At 41.1% G+C, this 21,272-nt stretch overlaps 2 protein-coding genes across 5 annotated transcripts in view; one reads left to right on the forward strand and one right to left on the reverse strand.

Annotated features, from left to right (window-relative positions):
* Window positions 1-10,916, forward strand: part of CSGALNACT2 (chondroitin sulfate N-acetylgalactosaminyltransferase 2) — a 33,135-nt gene extending 22,219 nt beyond the window's left edge. For both annotated transcript variants that reach the window (XM_066324151.1, XM_066324152.1), the window contains exons 3-8: window positions 2,262-2,478; window positions 3,012-3,113; window positions 4,698-4,876; window positions 6,478-6,572; window positions 7,644-7,725; window positions 8,890-10,916. In XM_066324151.1, coding sequence (XP_066180248.1) covers window positions 2,262-2,478; window positions 3,012-3,113; window positions 4,698-4,876; window positions 6,478-6,572; window positions 7,644-7,725; window positions 8,890-9,182 — 968 coding nt within the window. In that variant the 3' untranslated portion in view covers window positions 9,183-10,916. The remainder of the gene's footprint in view (window positions 1-2,261; window positions 2,479-3,011; window positions 3,114-4,697; window positions 4,877-6,477; window positions 6,573-7,643; window positions 7,726-8,889) is intronic.
* Window positions 10,917-19,235: 8,319 nt separating this feature from the next.
* RASGEF1A (RasGEF domain family member 1A) overlaps window positions 19,236-21,272 on the reverse strand; it is a 153,156-nt gene continuing 151,119 nt past the window's right edge. For all 3 annotated transcript variants that reach the window (XM_066324148.1, XM_066324149.1, XM_066324150.1), the window contains one exon: window positions 19,236-20,867. In XM_066324148.1, the coding sequence (XP_066180245.1) occupies window positions 20,843-20,867 (25 nt within the window). In that variant the 3' untranslated portion in view covers window positions 19,236-20,842. The remainder of the gene's footprint in view (window positions 20,868-21,272) is intronic.

A 21,272-nucleotide genomic window follows, 5' to 3' on the forward strand; every position in this document is an offset into this window, starting at 1 on the left:
TTGACAAAGGCATAAATGTGAATTTCAGGCTTTTCAAGGAGAGCATTGCAGAATTTTGTTCAAAGGGTATCAAAGGGTAAAAGCATCTCAGTTAAGAAGTTCAGTCATCACAGACTTCCAGTGTGATGGACTGTCGCTAGGGGACATGAAATGAAGGACACGCAGGCAGTTAGTCACAGGGCAAAAAAGGGGAGTTTATTTCTTGGCCTCAATTTACATTGATTTTGGACAATGACCAGGGATTGGAGGATGAGGTTGCTTCCTCTCCGATCCCACTGGTCAAACTGGAGGTCTATTAATTGTCCTCCCTCCAGAGAGGTATGTAAACGTCAAGAACAATTTCTAAAACATCACTTCCGTTTACGTGAAAAGCTGTGAGAATTTCCACTACAAAAATGCAAACATCAGAAGGCTGAAAAAGATCAGGGTGACAATGGACCATCTTGTTCTGCTACACCACGTGTCTCAGCCCATCTGTGGTGGTCATGCACATTTCCCATGGGGTCTGCTTGTGCATGTGCTTGTCCACAAGACAGGATGGTTACAGAGCTGAGGATGGGAGGGGCACAAGGAGCATGTGTCAGAGAGACTGCTGGGCAGAAAGAGGGAACATCAGTGAATGAAACTGGGTTTGGTTTGGGGGTGGAGGATGGAGCACAGGAACACAGAGGTAGATTTAGGGAAAGGATTCTTTCTTTTTAAATGAAATCTGGGATATAGACAAAGAAGTTAGGTCCAGGTGGTGTGTGTGTTCCTTTGCCTCTTGTATGGGAAGGGAACATGGAGAATACTTGCCTGGGTGTAGGGAGAGACACAAAACTCTATCATCCCTTCTTTCTGGTTCCTGAGACAGTCAGTCCTAAGCTGCTCAAAGGCTGAGAGCTGCTTCCTTCACATACTTTGTCTGGTGTTAATTGCAGTTGCAAAAAGACAACAAAAAGAACAGTATCAATGCTGGGTACGAAAGAGAACCTTTTGTGTCACAGAACCTTTTGTGTCACCGGTATGGCTTGTCTACTCTGCGCCCTGCCACCAGCTCCTTTCTGGGTGGGAGGCCTGGGAGGGATTTCAGCTGCTGAGGAGATTGGCTTGGAGAAGGGGCAGTTCAGGACAGCCAGGTGAATGGAAATGCATTGTGTGAAGGCAGGGGTGTGCATCACACTTGAGAATATGCAGCTGTTTGTAACTTTCTCTATGGTCTGGGTGGCCCCTTAACTGGAGTGTAATGCCAGTTCATGGTATAGCTTGTGGTTCTCACGGATAATCCATCTTTTCCTTGCTCGTGAGAGGAGAGCAGAGGTGGGATAAACATAAGGCTTTTTTGTTGGAGGATTTTTTCTGTCATCATTTCTTACTCTCAGGTTAGCATTGATAGGGAATTAGCAACACAGAGTTTAGTCGATTCAAAACCACAGCTGTCCCTCAGTCCTTTCCTATGTGGTGTAAAATTTGAGTCTGGTTTAACTTCCTTCCTTATGGTCCTTAAGTAGTTAAAGGACCATGTTCTGAAAGAGACAGACTTTTTTCTATGCATTAGGAGTAAAACATCTCTCAAGAGAGTCCTGTTTCTGGAGGGACTAGCATTGTTGTCCTAAAGTGTGACATCCACATAGAAAACATCTGCCTGTGTCCTTGGAAGATTATGGGTGTGGTAAAATACCACTTATTTGTCACATAGAAAGCTTTAACTACTGGTCAGTGAAAACAATTTAAAAGCATTCCAGCATTATCACACAGTTGTTTTGTTTAGATGCCACATGTCAGATTTTGCAGACTTTGTCAAGCAAGTTACTGTCATTTGTTCTGCCCACAGAACAAATTGTGCTTTTCTTGTGTTGATTACTGGCCAGATGATCTCAGATTTTACTGTGGACTAGCTCAGGGCTAGATTCTTACTGAAGGCCTTAAGAGCAGGCAATATTAGATTTCAGCCATCTTTTTTCCATAGCAAATAGCTGAATTCCCTTTTTGTTGGGATGACCCAACTCTTAATTCTGTCTGAGAAATTGGCGTAGGACCATGAAACCTGTTGTCTGTAAGAAGCAGGGGAAGCTGGAGTTCATTTGGGATTGTTTCTCATGTCTGACCTAAAATGGTAGAGGGGTGATTGTGTTTAATATCAGTTGAGGAAATTTCATGTGGTTTTTTGAGAAACCCAGAAGCTTTGCCCCCTTTCTTTAGTTCTTAGGAAAATCAGTGTTCTGAAATACAACTGCTGGGATCTTTGACATTACATATTACTTATGTGACTTATTCTTCAGGTTACTATCGTACAGAAAGAGATAAGGGGACACAGTATGAGCTGTTTTACAAGAAGATGGATGGCATGGAGTACAGGCATGTCACCTTGTTCCGACCTTTTGGACCCCTCATGAAAGTGAAGAGTGAAACGGTCGATATTTCTAGATCGATCATTAACATTATTGTTCCTCTTGCTGGAAGAACTGAGGCTTTTGCACAATTTATGCAAAACTTTAGGTACGTGCATGAGATTATATAGTGAGCTATGTTGCTGATTCTCAGTATTTTGTTTCCTTTTCAAAATGAATTCCTGTTCTGGTTGATTTGCAACAGAGCTAATGATTCCAACATTGTGTGCAACTGCCTTGGGATGTTTGTAATAGAACCTACTGTATGGAAAAAACAGTCCTCCTAAAAGGGCTTAAGAGGTTCTCGAATTTCAGCAAAACAACCAAAATGTCAGGATCATTGTGAACCTGACCACAGATGATCCTGAACATAATTTATATGTTTGCATCAGTTGTAGAGTGCCTGTTTATAAAATAAGGTATCGGAATGTGACACACAGTATTGGAACCTTCTGATTTAAATGGGAAAGATGGGGAAACAAGAGGGGAAAACATCTTTCCTTGTTCTCTTTGAAGCCATTTGATGCCGAACCAAAATACTTCAATTTGCTAGTACTTTTCAGTGCAGTAGCATTTAAGTACCTGAAGTTTTTTGTTGTGTTGCAAGTGATTACTAATATCAGCTTATCTTTGTGCTTATAGGGATGTATGTATTCATCAGGATAAGCGTGTTCATCTCACAGTGGTGTACTTTGGACAAGATGGTCTATCAGAAGTAAAAAGCATCCTAGAATCTGTAGCTAGGTAAGTGTACCAATCCAACATCAGTCAGTACAAACAATATTGATTCGCATTTTAAGCAGTTTTTAAAAAAATAAGGAAGAAATAAATCGAAGGTTATACTCCATTACAGGTTACTAGGAAATTTATTATTTATTTACCCTACACTGCTTATGGTTGCCATTTTACAGCTTAGGTTGCAAAAGTTTCCTGAAGACTACTGAAAGTCAAGTTATAGCCAGAAAAGACTGAGGTTTCTATCTGACAGTCCAAAAAACAACAGGGGTGAGTTTTGCAGTGGATGTTCAGTCATGCTAACAGACTGATTAGATTTTAAGTTCTCTGGAACTGGGATGTACATTTTAATAGTTACTTCACTGGAGAAACAATTTTATTTGATGATAAGGAAGAGAAATGTAGTAGTCCAAGTATGCCTGTACTTACTCTCAGCTGTACAATAACTAAGCACAGTTCATCATGGCTGTCTCAGCAGTAGCATTACAGCAGTATGGATGTAAAATTCCCAGATGTGTTTTTTATGGTTTTTGCTCCAGAGAGATGGGACAGGTGTCAGCATCCTTTACCCTATAGCCAAGGGGCTCCTTCACTACCTGAGTTCTTGCACTCATCCCCGAGCTGGGAGCCTGTTCCCCTTGAGCTCTCATGTGACCCCTGTCTCAGGTCCTGGCCAGGCTCCTCTCCATGACATGGATTACACACGGGCTGCTTCGTCACCAGCCTGGAGCATCTGATGGACAGTTGGCCTGACATGTACAGGCATCTGGTAGAAAGGGAGGAGAGAATTTCTGCATTTTTTTGCTGCAGTCTCCATAGCACCTGCTGTGTGCTGTACCCCTCCATTTTTGAAGCTTCTGCTGCCTGTTCCCTGTGAGTTGTCTCTCAGAGCACTGAGTCAATGGTGCAGGCTCACTGGCATTTACCTGGTTCTGTATCTTTTTAGTGGTGCTACTCTTGAATATCTTCAGTTTGTTCTCTTCAAGCATTATCCTCTGAAGTGTCTCTGAAGTAGACACTTGACTTTGCTTGAAGGTGTTCTCTGAGTGTGTTTCCAGTCTCCTTTGGCTGCTCCTTCCCTCTTTTGCTGTGATACAGACATCTCCTGCTACACAGCGAGGAGAAGCTCAATGCCTGGCTTATGTGGCACCACCACACAGATGGCCTTTGCCCTGTGAGTCTGATGATGCCAGGACTCTGGCTTCCTGTTTGCCCTCTTCTCTGAACTGATGAAGACAGATATTTCTCTGTTAGTCCAGACTTCTTGGTTTGTGGCAACAAATTTTAGATGCTAGCGTAATTCAGGAGGGCATTTTAATTCCTGTCAGTTAACAAAAGGCCTTTTAATATGTCTGAATGATTAAACATAAACTGAAGTTACAGAGTAAGACTGGTCTCTATCATTTTACAAGGTTTAAAATTAAAATAGACAACTAAGTGTAACAGTTTTGTTTTCTCATTGTGATTGCATAACTGTTTGCTTTTTAAATTTCTGGAATGAAGTTCCTGTAAAATGGTAAGAAAACTATAAATGGCCCCTGTGCCCCTCCCCACAGATTTATTTTGGGTTTGGCTCTGTTTTTTTTTTTGTAGAGAAACTGACTTCCACAATTACACGCTTGTCTCCCTGAATGAGGAATTTAACCGAGGCCGAGGACTCGACATGGGTGCCAGAGCCTGGGAAAAGGGCGAGGTCCTAATGTTCTTCTGTGATGTTGACGTTTATTTCACAGCCGAATTCCTCAACAGCTGTCGCTTAAATGCTGAGCCCGGTATGTTCCCTTATTGTTCCTGGAATGAGCCTTGTCACCGTGCTTGGCTTCAACTGGCCTGTGCTGAGCATATGGAAAACAAAGGAAACTCAGCTAGAATGGTGGAGCTCATTCAGTACCACACACCCTGGAAAATTAATCACACTGCACGAAAGGCAGTCGTGTTTAGACTGAGAAAAGTATCTTCTGCCTTTGTGCCTTAGCTTGTTTTAAGAATACATTGTCTTTTTCATACAACATGTATAATATGCATGTTTTCCTATGATTTAGTTGTCTGAAAGCAAGTGGACAGTTTAATTGCTTTAACAATTAAACTGCATGTAAATCGGTATAACAAAACTCAGTGTATTGCTTTACAGTGGAGGATGATTTTTGTCATGCTGCAGTCTCTAACAAGTTTGGTTTATCTCTTCTCACACGTGTACGGCCAAGACGTGTCACACGTGAATAGCTTCCAGTAGAGCTACAGTGTGCTCCTTATGGAGACTGAGCTCATGTTCCACTGTTCATCCCAAGCTCTGAAATACTCTGATTGTTTTTCTAAAGTTTTTAGGACTCTTGCTTGTTCTACAAGCTTCTGCCAAGAAGGGTAAAGCTTTCTTGAGTTAACAAGCATGCTACCATGCTACCATGAAGACCTCCTCCTGTCAAACTGTGTTTGGGTTCTTTTTTAATGCTTACTCTTGTTTCAAATTTGTTGCAATCAGAAACCATTTTCTCCAAATGTCAATTTAAAATCAATGGATATATTTTCTTCACCTAATAAACAGGCAAGAAAATTCTTCAGAATCCAGATATTTGGCTTCTGTTTATTGCTTTTTCTTTCATTGCTGTCAGTCTGTGTACTTCATGAAACAAGTTGTGTAAATAATTGGAAAAACTTCAGAGAGGGTTGTTTTGTGAGCTTTAGCAAGAAAGAGTTCAAGAGACTGCTCAAAATTCATACTGGCAGTTTGTCACCTTTGCTTCAAATGAGATCTGAAAATGATCAGAGTTCATGCCCAAGTCAGGATAGTGAATGTTCTTGTGGACTGTTGTCAATACCTTTGCAGCATTGGTTATGCAAGACATTAGTGGAAAAATATTTACCTGGCTTCTATAATAGACATAGAGGTGGTGTTTTCAGCATAGTCAGGATTCTCATGATGCTTGATGCCCTTGCAGGATATCCTGGATGTACCTGCTTTTGCATGTTTGTGGGAAGAGACAAATCCATAAAACTCAATAATGCAAGGTGTTACTTGGATTTGATTATTTTTTTAATTTTACTGTGTATTGTTGTTGCAGGAATTTTTCAGTCTCCTAGAATGGTACTGAGATTTCTAGTATTTTATCTAAGCATGTATAACTATATGTAAATGTAAATCAATTATAATATATATAATATGCATATGTAGGAATTTTTTTTAATGCTATGGGCTCTGCCCCAGTAGATGTTACAGGCTTCCTAGGTGGGAAATGTTAGCAGTTGGAACTTGTTTTTATTTATTTCCACTAGTTGCCTGATAGGTAATATTTTACATAAAAATAATGTTTCTGATTTCTTTTTGCCTTCAGAAAGCATGCCTACAGTGAGTTAACAATTATCTTTTAACTTCCAGGGAAAAAGGTTTTCTATCCTGTGGTATTCAGTCTTTACAATCCTGCTATTGTCTATGCCAACCAAGATATACCACCTCCTGTGGAGCAGCAATTGGTAAGCAGCTTGATTTATTCTGGGTAGAATTAGGTGTGCTTTGTATTAAAACAAAATTAAGTGTAACTTAATAGTCTGTTGGGGATATCTTATGACCTTTGGCACTGTATATCTAAACCATTTTCTCTGTTATGGGCAAAGCACTTGGGAAAAAAACTTGTCAAACTGTACAGAACTCATTCTTAGATAAACTTGGAGTTCCACCTAGTTTAAAAGAAGTAATTGCTATTAACCAAAGGAAGTTGGTAGTTCTGATCTGCTGCTTATTCTGGTTTGACAAACTAGTATTTTAGGAAGATGGTGGCATTGTGTGGCAGCAACTTTCATCTTATGTTCCAGCAAACCAAAGCATTGTTGAGGGGCAAAACCCTCTGAATGATGTGCCCACTCTGACTCTCTTTCAAGAGACTGTGTAGATGAAATTGAGTTTTGCAGGTGAGACTTCTGGGATGGACAGGTTTGGAGGAGGAAGAGAAGAGAGTGGTATGAAGAAGAGCTACATGCAAAAGGGAAACATAATAGCCCTCATCTGCTAAGTTGTTTGCAAGGATTCTACTGAAAGCTGGAGGGAAGATTTTACATATAGTCTTGGATAATCTCAGCTGAGAGAGGGGGGAGCCCCTGCCTGACAGCTCTTCTGTTCACTTTTTTAAACTTAACAGTATTATGGTTGCTGACTTCAGTCACAAAGCTTACTTTCCTTGTCGTATCAGATCAAGAGACAAATGTGGCCTCAGAAAATGGATAGGAAATGGAGTGTTTGGAACAGATGATTTAGCAGTGGACTAATTTACTGCTTGGTCTGGGCAGATACATAGAAAATAGAGGTGGTGCAGCAGAAGCTGCTGTGGAAACTGCAGTGATGGTGGGTGGAATTGGAAGGCAGAGGGTGAAGTGAACAGCAGGTGACTGGGAAGCCCCACATGAGTGTGTGACACAGAAATACCGAAGTGTTATTGTGCTCTGTCCTGCACTGAACAAATTATTGCAAGAGCTTAGCTCTCTGCAAAATGAAGTGTAATGTACTTGTTGTATTCTACTTTTCAAAATGATACTGGTTTAAAATTGCAGGTACACAAGAAGGATTCTGGTTTCTGGCGGGATTTTGGCTTTGGGATGACTTGTCAATATCGGACAGACTTTCTGACTGTTGGTAAGATGAGACTAAAGCAAAAAAGTTGTGGGTTTAAAAAGGGATTCTCTGGTCTTCTAATGACAAGAAAGTAATACATTAATTTCTTCTATTATTTCCCCAAGCCCAGCAGTCAGATTTGCTTGACAGGTTTGGTCATTGAGATAAATTAGCTTTTCTGGACTTTGATGTCCCATCTGTTGAGTGTTTTAAAAGACACTAAAAAGTAGTTTTAGTAGAAACATTTCATTCTAGAACTTTTAAAAATACTACTTTTTTGTACTTTGTGTCTGTCTGAAGCAAATTAATCAAGTTTAAGAAACATGTCACTCAAATAAACCACTCACATAGACAAGAAGCATTCAAATCCTTTCTTTTAAATAACCTTGAGAAGTTGAATACAGTTGTTGGAGTCTTTAGGAATGTGCTTTGCCCCCCCTTGTGGCATGTTCTTAAAACTGAGAACAGCTTGGTGTGCTTAAATGTGGGAGATGGTGGTGAGGATAATCTGCCAGAAGATGTAAATCTGCCAGAAGATGTAATGACACAGCCCCGTGTGCTGTCTGATGGCTTGAATGCAGGCTGATTGCTAATAGCAGTCATATTGCCATCTGTATGGTATGTGCTAAATGAAGACTTCATAATTCTGGAATTTTGAAACTGTACATGAGCCTGGGTTGCTCTTCACTGCGGTCCTGGGAAAACAAGAGAACTTAAAATGGTGAACCATGTTCCTTTCCTTAATCCAGGCTTTTGAATTGTGACCTATGGAGTAATTGCTGGCATTGTTAAAGGGGATTTCTCATACGGTGCATGACTGCTTCATTTTCTAGCTGCTGAAATCCATTATGCTTCCTAAGAATAATCCAAAAGCATAGCCAGTGAGGTTTGCCTACAGTTTCCTGCAGCTGTCACATGGGATGTCATGCATAATGCAATTTGGAGACACTGCTCTAAGAGACTTTCTGAAGTCAGCAGATCTGTGTCCTGGGCAGTTTCCCCCACAAAGGATGTCCTATCCTTGAAGCTCCCGTCCCTCAAATTGGCATGCCGTGGCATGGGAAACTTAGTTAATTGCTACAGAATTTCTGGAATGCCATGCCAGATCTGGTAACACGCTAGGCATAGAGTGTTGCTGCTCTTGCGTGTGCGCCCAAATAACGATTTCCGATGCTGTTTCTGTAGGGGGCTTTGACTTGGAAGTGAAAGGCTGGGGCGGCGAGGACGTTCACCTCTACAGGAAGTACTTGCACGGTGACCTGATGGTGATCAGGACGCCGGTGCCGGGGCTGTTCCACCTGTGGCACGAGAAGCACTGTGCGGACGAGCTGACCCCCGAGCAGTACCGCATGTGCATCCAGTCCAAAGCCATGAACGAGGCGTCGCACTCGCACCTGGGCATGCTGGTGTTCAGGGACGAGATCGAGGCGCACCTCCGCAAGCAGGCCTACAGGACTAACAGCGAGGCCGTGGGCTGAGGGGCTCCCCGGGGCCTTGTGACTTCAAATTCACAGCCAACCAGCATCATTTTACAGCCTTAATTCAGCTTACAAATGCAGTGCCTCTCTTTTTCAGTGAAGAAGAGTTTAGAGGGTTTTTGGTTCTCGTGTTTGTTTTCTGAGTCATCTTTTGACTTGATATGCTCTTGCCTACATACCTTGCGAGTTCAAGCACCTCAGCTGAATTGGACCTCAGCATATGTAGTTCAAGGAAAGTGTCTTCAGTATCGACTGGGAAAAATCTGTGGAATGTACAATTCAACACTTTTCCGTGCGGTACATTTCTGTTGGTATATTTGCATTCTTTTGAGAATTAAATGAAATAATCTTTCGTGTCTTGAGTACTTTCAGTCTGTATGGCTCACTGCACTGTGACTTTAGAAGGATACTCTACTTAGACTCCTTTGTAGAAACAAGAGAAAGGTGTGGAAAAATAATCTCACCATGAAAGCTATATGGACATGCTGACCAGTACAGCAGCTGTGCAGGGTGCTGATCCCACAGCAAGGGCTTGGTGCCACATTTGCTGTATTAACAGACATTGACATGGTTGAATAGAGAATAATTTGGGGAGGGTGGGAATGAAAATCCTTTTAAGTGGAATTTTAGAGCATATAATGGAAATTCACGCTGCAAAGGAAACACCACCATCTTATTTGAGTGATGGATCAGACAACTTGGGAACATTCCAGCTGGGTGTTTCTGTGCCTGCTCTTTTCCCACAGTAGATGCCACATCCCTTCTATAAACTGAGCTGTGCTATTAAACCTCTTTGCTTAAGTATTTTTGGCCCACTCCTTCTTACTCCAAGACCCTGCCTATGTAGCTCATCTTTTAAGTTGAGGAACCATCTTTTCATTCCCATATGAATTTATTAGAGGCCTGTTTGCTATTATGCCAGTATTTTCCTTGTGCATTATTTCTCTTTTGGGCATTTTCCTGACATGTTTTTGTAAGGCGTCATATGTTCTTAATTGTTTCAGTGACTGAAAAAGCAAGTGCTATTACAGTCTTTCTTTATACAATGTTCTTCATTCCACTGATCATCCTAGTAGCCTTATTCTTCACTTTTTCAGTTGGAGGCTGTTTAAATGTGTTTTTTGTTGGTTGTTTGGGTTTTTTTTTTCCTCTGGGTTCTTTTTTTCTTATTGCGTTTGGGGTTTTTTTGAGCATGTTTAAGCAGAATTATGCTGTGGTCTCGTTAGTGCCTTGTACAATGGCACTACTACTTTGGTACTTCCCTTTTGGGTCTTTTGGGATGCATAAACAGTTCAAAGGCAGGCAGGTCAGTTTTCTCCATGTTGTCTTATATGATACCATATGGCATGCCTCGTTTTTTAGTACATTTGTTTATAGAATGAATGCAGAGAATGCTAATTCAGTGGTTAAACCATTTACATGGTTTCTGCTGAATTTAGGTATTAGTTGAAAACCTTTCTCAAACCAGGTAATTAAGATCTGTTTATGGATTTATTTTGCTCAAGAATTCTGAAGGCAACTAAAGATTTATATGATTGATTTCTGAATAGCAGATATGCTGTGCAAATAGTTCTGGGCACTGATCCTTTTTTATATGTATATAAAATTTGCCTTTATGTAACTTATTGTGGAGAACAGTGTACTGTATTGTACTTAGAGTGAAGAGAATGCATTGCAGGACTTCTTGCAGTTGATATTCTCAGTATAATAAATGGAATTTCTGCATTTTAGAAATTTTTTTAAGCTGTTTGTTTGAAATATGTTTTCACAATAATATTGTACAGAGCATACCACGCTGGATTCAAATAATATTTGCAGTGAGAAGTTCAGCCAGCTCAATTTGGCATTTCAGCTATTTACCCAGACCAGATACGAGAGTTTGTTCCTTGGATGACTTAAACTTAGACCAGCTATTACCTTACTTGGATATCTTGGTGGTTGTTAACAAAAATTTTAAGGTACCAGTGAGGACAAGATTAAATACACTGGTGTTATGACGTGGGGTAAAGATACAAGTGGGGTACTGTCCTAAGACTCCAGCCTTCAAAACTGCAGGACAGCTGCTGCTGTCCTGGCTGCACAAGCATAAGCACCCCAAAATGCTCTCACTGATATCACCACTGCTTGACATGCCCTGGAATGGACACGGAGGGCACAGGCACAGGCGTGTACAGCGCTGCTGCACCTCAGCACTCAGCACTCAGACACTGCCTCAGGAGGATCCAGTTGTCCCAGTTCTCATGTTTTGGAAACACAGCCAAGTGCTGATATCCAGGTGTCTTGGGTTCTGCTGTTTTCCACTGCGTGGTTGTGCTTATCACCAACAGTGAGGGAGATCGGTGTCAGCTATCCTCGCCTGCGTGATGAAAACCAGTCCATGGTGTAGATGCTGGAAGGCACTGGGGGAGGGCTGGAGATGAGTGTAGTCACCAGGAACCACTTCGGAAACTTTATTCCATTCATTATCCCAAAAGGTGGAGGCGAATTGGTGTTAAAAGGAAGTCGGAGCACTTGGAAATATTTAACGTGTGTGTTGGGCAATATACACAACTGTTCAGAATGGCTCATGATTTGAGGACTTCAGAACTTACAGGAGCCCTTGCAGGCCCGGGGTCTGCCATGTCCTGGTTTAGCTCCCTGCAACACCCACCTGTGTGAGATGTTGCTGTGGCACACACCAGCTCAGCAGCTCTGTGCGCCCAGTGTTTGAATACACGCCGTTGCTTTTGCTCTGGAATGGAACTAGAACAGAAATAGTGGGATATCCTATTATTAAAAATTATTTCAGTTACCTGAGCGTGTTCAGGTTCTGACTGCCTTTGGGCACAGCCACACTGCCGCAAGCAGATGTTTGTGAGCAGCAGTGTCGCTGTTTTCTGGCTGCTGCTGTGAGCTGTAATGTAGGGTGGGGATGCTCTTTCCCAGTAAGATGGGTAACTCTTCCTTGGATGTGTTTCCTAGCTTCATCCAAGAAGGGGAGCAAGTTTGTTGTGCTTCAAATATGAAAATCTCTTGCTTGAGAGCAAGACCTGCTCTTGACTTTCCCAACATGTGTTCTGCCTGCAGAGGAAGACTAAGCCCCACACTGGGGGAGTTTATTTAGCTTGGGGTGCTGCTGGGGCACCACAAAGAATTATAGTGTCAGGCTTTTGGAGTCACAATCTCTGTGCCTAGGGTGAGTGCCTGGGTTACGTGGCCAAGTGCTGGGTCTTGTCCTCCTGTTTTGACAGATGCTGTTTACATAACACACTTTTTTTTTAGCTGTGGTCCAAGTGTTTTCTTGGAGGAGTCACTGTGTTTTAGTGCTAGAGTAGTAAATATAGTAACACTTATCTAAATAGGAACATGCTGCACTGAATCATGAAGTAATTTTTTACTCTGCTGCATGCTAGTCACATAAATTGTAACCTTTTCCTAGGAATTTTCAATCTGTAGTCTTCCCTAGAAAGAAGTGTTCTTCATTAAAGGAAGTCAAGATGAAATTAGCTCAGGGTGCACTTTTACTTGAGACCCTTGCAGGAAAGAATGTGGGTTGTGCCTTTGAATTGGTTAAAAAATATGTTATTCAATGAGATAATAGATACTGGTTTGGAGAATCAGCAAATACAGATGGAAAAGTGGAAATAACTTTGGGAAATAGTTCTGAGTCTTCTCTATAAAAGCCTTTGGACTCTTGAGATGCACAGACCTATGAAAATCAAAAGTTATTTGTAGATTGAAGAGAAGAAGAGAAGTGGTAGATGAGCCCTAACCACTTGCAGCTGAATGCAGACATTTAAATGATTCTAGTTCATGCCACAGTGTAAACTAGAACAAAATTTTTGCCTTGTCAGATCCATGAATGAAAGGAATAAAACTTCAAACAACCTTTAAAATGGTGTTTCAGCATAAATTAGTAACTTATTGATGCATCAGTGTAACGATAAAAGCTTTCTGTTTATCAAAGGTGGGTGTAGCTTTCATTTTCCTGAGGTGTTCTTGCTGTGTGTGACTCCCAAATACATCTTAAGGCGATAAATCGTTCAAATTTTACTCATGTGTGAAGGAAAATGAGGATAATGAGCTTAAGCAGTGTTTGGTTCAGGCCCCAACGATGCTCACCTTTTCTTTGTTAGGCCTGATTGCAACCTAAAGGTCTCCACCTGTTTTGACTGGAAAAGCCTCACAGGAAAGGAGACTTGGATAAAAGAGGTTTTTTAGGTTTCTGTGGTTGCAGTGGCTCTGCAGACCCCCCTGCCTTTGTGGCAGAGCACATCCTATAGCACCGTTTTCCTGAGAGCCTGGCACTGAGCAGTGCTTTTGGGCTGTGTGGAGACACAGCACCCACACACCCCCAGTGCCCCTCTGCCCCTTGCTGCCCCTGCCCAGGCTCCAGCTGGTGGGAATTTCAGCATCATGATGGCCTTCGGGCCCTGGGGAGCTGGAACCGGCTGGAGATGGGCCCGGCCCTCCTTTGGGGATGTGGCAGAGCAGGGTCTGGCTGGGGCTGGAGGGGCTGCCCCACCACAGGCACTGCAGGAATGATGGCAGTGGGGCCAGTTAACCCTGGGCAAGGGCTGGCTCCCACCTGAAACTGCCAGAGAAAGGTTCTCCTTCTTTTCCAAGAAATGCAGTCTCTCTCCTGGGTTTGACTAAGGTAAGTGTTTTATTGTTATTTTTGAGGTTGCATTAGGAAGGGAATGGCTTCCACCTTTTTATTAGGAAACTTTATTTGCTTCTGTAGAGGTTGTGCTGAGCCTAAAGAGTAGGGGTTGTAGCTGGGACCTGGATGGAAATGCTGTGCAGCAAAAGTACTTCTGACCTGCAGACAGAATGTTAAATAAATCCCTTTTATATTTATGCCTAAGTATTTGCATAAAGTTTTATTAAAACACAGCTCTGTTTTGTTAGCTTAGTTTCTTCCACGGTAAGGTAAAGAAGTCATCCTGAACTTGAAGGTTGTGGTCATTTACCTGGTTTATTTGAGCTGCTCTAGATTTGTTTGTTATGTGGTTTTTCTGGAGCATTTTTAGCTCTTACAGTTTCTAGGTTGCCTTGCATCTACAGGGCTTGTATGTAACATAGGACTTAACGTGTCCTGACCTGTGTCCTCTCGTCTTTCTCTGTAAATGGTGTAAAAACTCTATGCTGATGCAAGTTAACATAGCAAAGGGCTTTAGAATTTTCTTTCATGGCTAGAATCCTTTGCATTTGTACTTGACTTGCAGGTGAAGAGGATATCAACTCTTTCATTTGTTGTTTGTTTGGGGGTGTCTTTGTCAATTGCTTTTCCATTTCCATATCCACGCTGGGAGCATGTGCTCTTTGCAGCACTGGTGTGTTCTCAGACTTTGAGCAGAAAAGTGCTGTTTTTACCAAAGGCTGTATCCATGGAGGGAAAGGGGATTTAACCCAGAGGTTGTCCAGCAGCCTTCCCAGCCGCAGTGTCTGACCTGGCTCCTGCTGAAGGCAGTGGCAAATGTGCCCAGGCAGCAAAGTCACTGCTGTGGAACAACGGGGAGCTTCTCCTGTGAGAAGCAGGGGGAAAATGATACTCTCCCAGTGTGATGGATGTGGAGGAGACAGGAGCGAAGCTGAGCAGAGCTGTGGAAACACGAGCTAACAGGCACAGTGTGGCTTTGGCCCTGTGAGAGCCTCAGCTCTTTGCAGATTTCCTGCAGCCTTATGCAAGCTTAAGTGGCTTCTTGCTGGCTTCATTACAATTCGTGGGGAAAATGATCATGTCAAAGGGATAGTCTGAAGCAAAAATAAAACGCTTTTAGATTGCTTGGTGCTCAGGAATGCTGTGGAGAGCAGCTCTGAGACAGCTTAGGCTACTCTCAGGTTGCAATTCACAGCCTCTCCTGGGCCGCACAGTTCCTGGGGAGCAGCTGGGATGGTGTTCTGGCCTGGAAATGCATCCATGGAGCAGATGTTGGCGGGGGTTGCGTTTGCATGCTTTTAAAAATCTTGTCAAAATTATTTTTTTGGCTGCTGGATTATTGTGAAATTCTTTCTTGAATACTTGGATATTCTGCAGTTTTTAAGTAGTAAAGTGAAGAGGTGTATAAATAAACCAAAATGGATTTGTTTGCATTTGTCAAATTATTCATTGCTTGCTTGGATTTTATGTTTTTGAAATGTGTTAGAAGTGTGTTGGTTTTTTTTCCAAACTGAGATCAAGTCTTCAACAGTGAGCTGTTATGTCCTCAGACAAGAATAATTCACTGTTTTATTAAATTCTGGTATTGCCATTAAACATCCAAGACTTCAGTCAGCTCCATCACTTAAAACTGTGTTTGCTGAGTCCCCCAGTGCTCTGTTGCTGTGAGTGAGGGTATGTTGTATTTTCTTCTTTGATTTAATAGGCATTTGTGGAGGTGGAGTGTTGTTAGCAGTATCTTCTTTGAATTGAATGTAAACAAGTGGATGTTGTGTAAATCTTTTAAAGGAAACTTTCTGTGTTGACACTGATGGATTACAAGATGCTATATTTAATTTAATATGCCTCAGAATCAGAAGAGGCCACAGTGTGCTTATGTGACAGGGATTAAAAAGATGTTAAGTAGTTTTCTCTGTAATGAGATTCTGTTGGAACTCATTTGACTTCTGCCCCCAAACAGAATTACATTGCTTTTAAGATTGCTCCTTAATCTGAAGCAGCTAGATAAGATTAGAAATATTAGAAGCAAATTCCCACTAAATTTCAAGTTTCTCCTTTTCTGTCCTGGATGGGCTGAGGATGTTTGAAGCTGGTGCTTTGGTTGTGTTCACTTTCAGCTTTCTTCCAATCCTGTAAAATGGTCTCTGGGCCTAGTGCTGAAGAGGTTTGTAAACAGGACTCCTCTGTGTGGCCACATACCTCGGTTTTGGCTTTTTTGTTTGTTTGTGTGTTTAGTTTTGTCTGGGGTATTCAGTTCCCTGGTAGGTGCTCTAATTGTTTCAAGTAACTGTGCACTGCTTTTGCCAAACACTGTCTCTAACACGACTTCTCTATGTAAGTGCTTTTTATTATTGGCTGAGTAACCCATACTGTAAAGTATGCATCCTAATAGATCAGAAACAGTGTATTTATTGGCTGCTGCATCCCCTGGTGGTTTGAGTTTCTTCCTCATGACATGTCTTAAGGAGAGAGAAGAATATGCCTCAGACTGTCCAGCACTCCCTGCTTGAGATAGAACTTGATTGCTTTTTAATATTTCTTTACAGAATAAACCAATATCCGTAAGTTATCTTACAGCAATCAACTGCATCCATTTTCTGTGCAAAAGCTGAATCAGGAAGCCATAAAAACATTGATGTCAAGAATTGCTCTTAACATTGGTAACACTAGAAATGCTTCAATTATTTATTGTTACCATGTTAGAGAGACGTTTATAATTTGTGTTGTGCCTCCATGTTACTGTAGAACTATACCCCCAAATGTGGCTTCTCTCTTCCAAAGCCCAAGGTCCACCTTGGGGAGCAGTGAAGGACAGCAAACCTCTGCACTGTCAGGGAGCCTCTGTCAGAGCCCTTAGGAATGCACTGCAACCTCAAAACATTCCCAGTTATCCCTGCCTTGCCAAGGACAAGCATGAAAGAAGCTATTGCTAATATTTGCATGCTTACTGGTCTGGAAACTTCCTTGATAGCATGCATTAACAGTTGCAGATGAATTCTTTCTGCAATTTGATTTTTTAAATTATTTCAATATCTTGCTGCCTACACAGCCCTATTCAATTGCTGCAGAGAACAAGGTCAAAACTGTGCTTACACACACTGCCTGTGGGCTGTTCTAGTTAGCTGGGAAACTGGGGCTGCCCTCATGAAATTGCATACATTGAAGGCTGAAGAGAAAAGATATTGGGCAGCACATTCTCAGAAGAATTACTGATTTCTCCCCAGAAGATGTACTGGTATCAGGTGGCAGCTAAACTGCTCAGCTGAATTTTGCCCCATGAGTCATTTGCTACAAGAAGGCTGTTTCTTGGGAATTATTAACCTGATAAATCAAATTGGTGTTAATGTAACTAGGGATACCTTACTGGCATTGAGTTACTGCTTGGCACACTGTGTTGTGCTCTAGTGGCAGTGAAGTGCCTGGGAAGCAATTTTATTGTTTACTCTTATGCCTGTGTAAATAGCTAATTTATCCTAATGACTGGATGGGACATAATTGGAAGTGAGTTTTCAAGGATGCAATATTCATATTAATTATGGGTGTGAACTGGCCATCAGGAAGACTCTTATCTGCTCGATCCTCTTAATGCTGGTAAACATCATTATCTTTTCTAATGAGCTGTGATGACTGAGAGTAGCACTGTTCAGCTCTGCAAGTGTGATGTGGGTGTCTGGTTACCAAAGCCATTTCCCTAGAGAGTTTCCAACAGATCAGAAATGCTTATGGGGACTTCCAGAGTTCGTGTATTTCTAAGATGTAATTTATATTTTTTTTTCATGACTTATATCCTTGAGAAAGGAGTGGCATTGGGGCAGAAAAGCTGGATTCTGCTCACAGCTCTGTGCTTGTCTGTTCTCTGTGTGGCCTTGGAGAAGTGGCTTTGCTTCTGCACAGCAGGGCACAAAAAAGGGCAGTGGTTGCAAGCAGAGATGCTGGGGTGTTGAAATGCCAACAGAACCTTGCCACAGGAAACCCTGCAGTCTGCTGCAGCCAGCAAACGTTCCTGTGCTCTGTGGTTCAGAGGATAAATACAGGGAGGAAAAAATGAAATTCAGCTCTCAAGACAAAATGTTTTTACACTGTGGAACATTTCCATTGGGAGAACAAAAATATTCTGTAGCATGAATTCATAAAATACTACCATAGAAAGAACATTAGAAATGGCAGCATATTGTTGGCTTAGTGTTGCTCTTGCCTTTGTTGAAAGAAATTGAAATATTTCATAGTATAGCTTTTCAAGTCAGAAAGTAACCAGGTGGGTGGTTCACTGTGACCATATTGCCTTCCACACCTCATTCAGCTTCTGGGTTGAGGTATGATACATTTGCAACTGAAAAATAACTATGGAAAAAGTTAATCATTGTTGAAGCAATTTCTTTTTTTTTTTTTTTTTTTATTAATGCAAGCACATCCAGTCAAACACAGAATATCCTGCTTTATGGTACAGCTTTATATTTAGCATTTCAGCTCAGAATAGCAAAACACGGTATTTAGGGAATGTATCAAACTTAGGGAGAAAAAATAAAAGGGAACCAATGTAGATACTGCATGGATTTCAAGTATATACTTGGACTGATTGACCGGTGAAGTGCACATTCATGTGAAAGCTCTTTTATACATTTACAGAAAGTGTTCTAAAATTGAATTTCAAATATATATTTTTTTTCTTAAATTTTAAGCATCCCTTTTAAACTTCAGTTACATAAACAAAGCTGATATACAATCCCTTGTATAGTGTCTGACAATGTTACTAGCTAGAACATCTCTGAAAGTGCAAAACACTGTAATAATACAGTATAAATATTCTTTACTGGAATCCAGGGCTGAAGGCCAGTACTTCAGCACAGGAAAAATAGCAGCAGGTCATAAGAATTATCCCTTTCCCGGGCTGTTCTTGTTAACAGTTAGTTAACAGTTCTACCTCTTGCTTCCTCGTGATGTCACTTGCTTTTGTTCCTCTTGGATGCCAATGCTAAGGGAATAGCGAAATGTTGATTTGTCTCCCTTCCTCAGATCAACTTACTCCTCTCATTTTAAGTATTTAAGTCAAGGGGGAAGTGAAAGAGGGAAAGCTTTTTAATTTTTCACCGTGCTCCAGGGCTAATAGAGCAAATTTCTGCTAAGTGCTCACAGATGCTGCATCAAGCAGTGGCACTGCTCTTGGCTGTAGGCACTCGAGCAAGGAGAATCTGCTGGACTGGAACAAACCAGACACTCAGTCCAGCAAGTCTTGCCCCTTCTTCAACAGAAGGGAGGATAAGATAAACACTATCTACCTAGAGCTGGTCATTTTTAAAGAAGTCCTTGCAAATGTCCTCTGCAAGGCTCTGTCAGGGAGGCTGTAACCACTGTCAACTTCAGAGGGACTGCTCTTGTTTTTTGTTTGTTTGGTTTGTTTTTTTTTAAAGAACAAGAAAGAAAAAAAGAAAAATCCAGTCTAATTATCTGGCTCAAGTTATTATCTTATATTCAGCCCTCAAGCCTTCAGAGGAAGTTACTGGAAAAGTAGGTAATTGTGGGTAATAATTTGTTCATTAGACAAAATAGTTTTTAATCCGAGCCTATTTGTTTTTCTTTCTTAACTCAGAGATCAGTTGACAAAAGTCCTAACTATATATATTTTTTTTTCTCCCTGGAAATGAATACCTTGAACTTAACAGAAGCTCTTCAGGTATTTAGTCAAATTAGGTGTAAACTCAATACTAAAAGGAGAAATTAGAAATGGCAAGGATCAGTGGGTTTGCAGATCACCTCTGATTTTGGTACTGACCTGTTCAAAGGTTTGACAAATTTCTTAGAGTGTTTGCCCTTAGATTTCAATGGGTGCTGTCCCAGACACTAAATCATGGCTTGCAAAAGACTAGAAAAACTTACATTCTAAGTTGGTCTTTGTTTTAATTGTCTGTAAGTGCAGACTGGACTTATCAAAGGAACCAATGGAGTTAAATGACCGACTCACAGCTATGAACTCTTCTTAAGCTTCTTTGGAAACTTTTGCCTTAACTTCAAATTGGGCATCTGAGTTTACTTCCCTTTCCCATGCTGATTTTTTGTTTTCCAAAAATTCTTTTAAAAAAAGCATATTAGGCCTGTTTTGCAGAGATTGTAATCTAGGTTACACATTCTTCTCTTCAAACAAAACAAAAGAAAATTCCCTGATTTTTCAAAAGGAAAACACAAACTATTCTGACAGCCAGAATGTAAAGGATAGTTCCCAGAAGTATTAAAACTTAGACATGTGTGCATTGCCACATGTGCACACACACATACTCACACACAAACGCACAGACCCCAGCAGTTACCCCCTCTTATCTCTTTAAATCACGTAACAAAAATAGGTTTGCTGCACCATCAGTGTTACAGGCAGGTATACTCTACTTCATGTGCCATAATTCTCCGCTTTATTTAAAAAGTACATTGTAGCTGGTTTCGAGACATCCATATTTTTATTTCCCTTACTTCCAGCTCGGTCAGAAGGTACAACTACACAAGCTCAGTACCTTGTAAGGCACTATTTGCTGATGGAGGAGAGGAACAAACACTTGTGAACAGATCTGTGAACAATTCTGCTGATTTGAAGGAGACCCTTCATTTCAAAGCTGGGGAGACATACTGAGTGTTCTGTAGGATATTGGTACAATGGGGTATTTAACCTGAACACTGGCTTCAGTTAGGATGTGTGTTTTAATTTGTATTTGTTTTGGTGGAAGTAATAAAAAATAAAAATTTGGATGCTGATAGAATAAGATACCATCTCCCATGATACATTTCATCTCTGAGAACAGGGCCCTGCCCTTATATTTAAAATAAAAAAACCAAAACCCTTCAGTAAGTGCCTTAAGGTTGACATGTGAAATATTTACCACATTTTATTTCATAAAAGTTACTGTATATACAAAACAGACCTCATCCAGTGAGGTCTTTTCTTATTAGCTCAGTCCGAGTCTTTCATTCAGGTTGTAAAAACATGTCCATTAGATGTGCTTCAAAGTCTGCAAATCTGATCCAAAACTCAGTCTCAGGCTCTATTAAGCAGAGTTGTCCTAAAAGATGGAACAACAACAACAACAAAAAAATCATCTTTTCTATCACAACAAAAAGGTTTTCATTTTTGGCAATAGATCTATCTGGCATCATTAGCTGACAGCCTCTCTTCAAGGGATAGATTTTCCACTGCTAGAAACTGGAATAAATCTGTGTATTTCAGTAAAGACACTGGCATAAAACAAGATGAAAATTTAGCTTGCATAACATTACCTCAGGCCCTTAGGATGAGCTCAGACATATGTTTTATGTCAGTTGTCCTAAACCACTGCAGGCTGGATTTAATGCAAGGTGCATTGCATGGGGGTCATAAGGAAAAAGCTCACATGGACATCCTAGGAAACACTGGGATCAGTGGAAAACCATGTCTTGTCTAGAACAGCATAGTCCTAATGTGCCTCAAC

The sequence above is a fragment of the Sylvia atricapilla genome, chromosome 8, assembly GCF_009819655.1.
Source record: "Sylvia atricapilla isolate bSylAtr1 chromosome 8, bSylAtr1.pri, whole genome shotgun sequence".
Lineage (NCBI taxonomy): Eukaryota > Metazoa > Chordata > Aves > Passeriformes > Sylviidae > Sylvia > Sylvia atricapilla.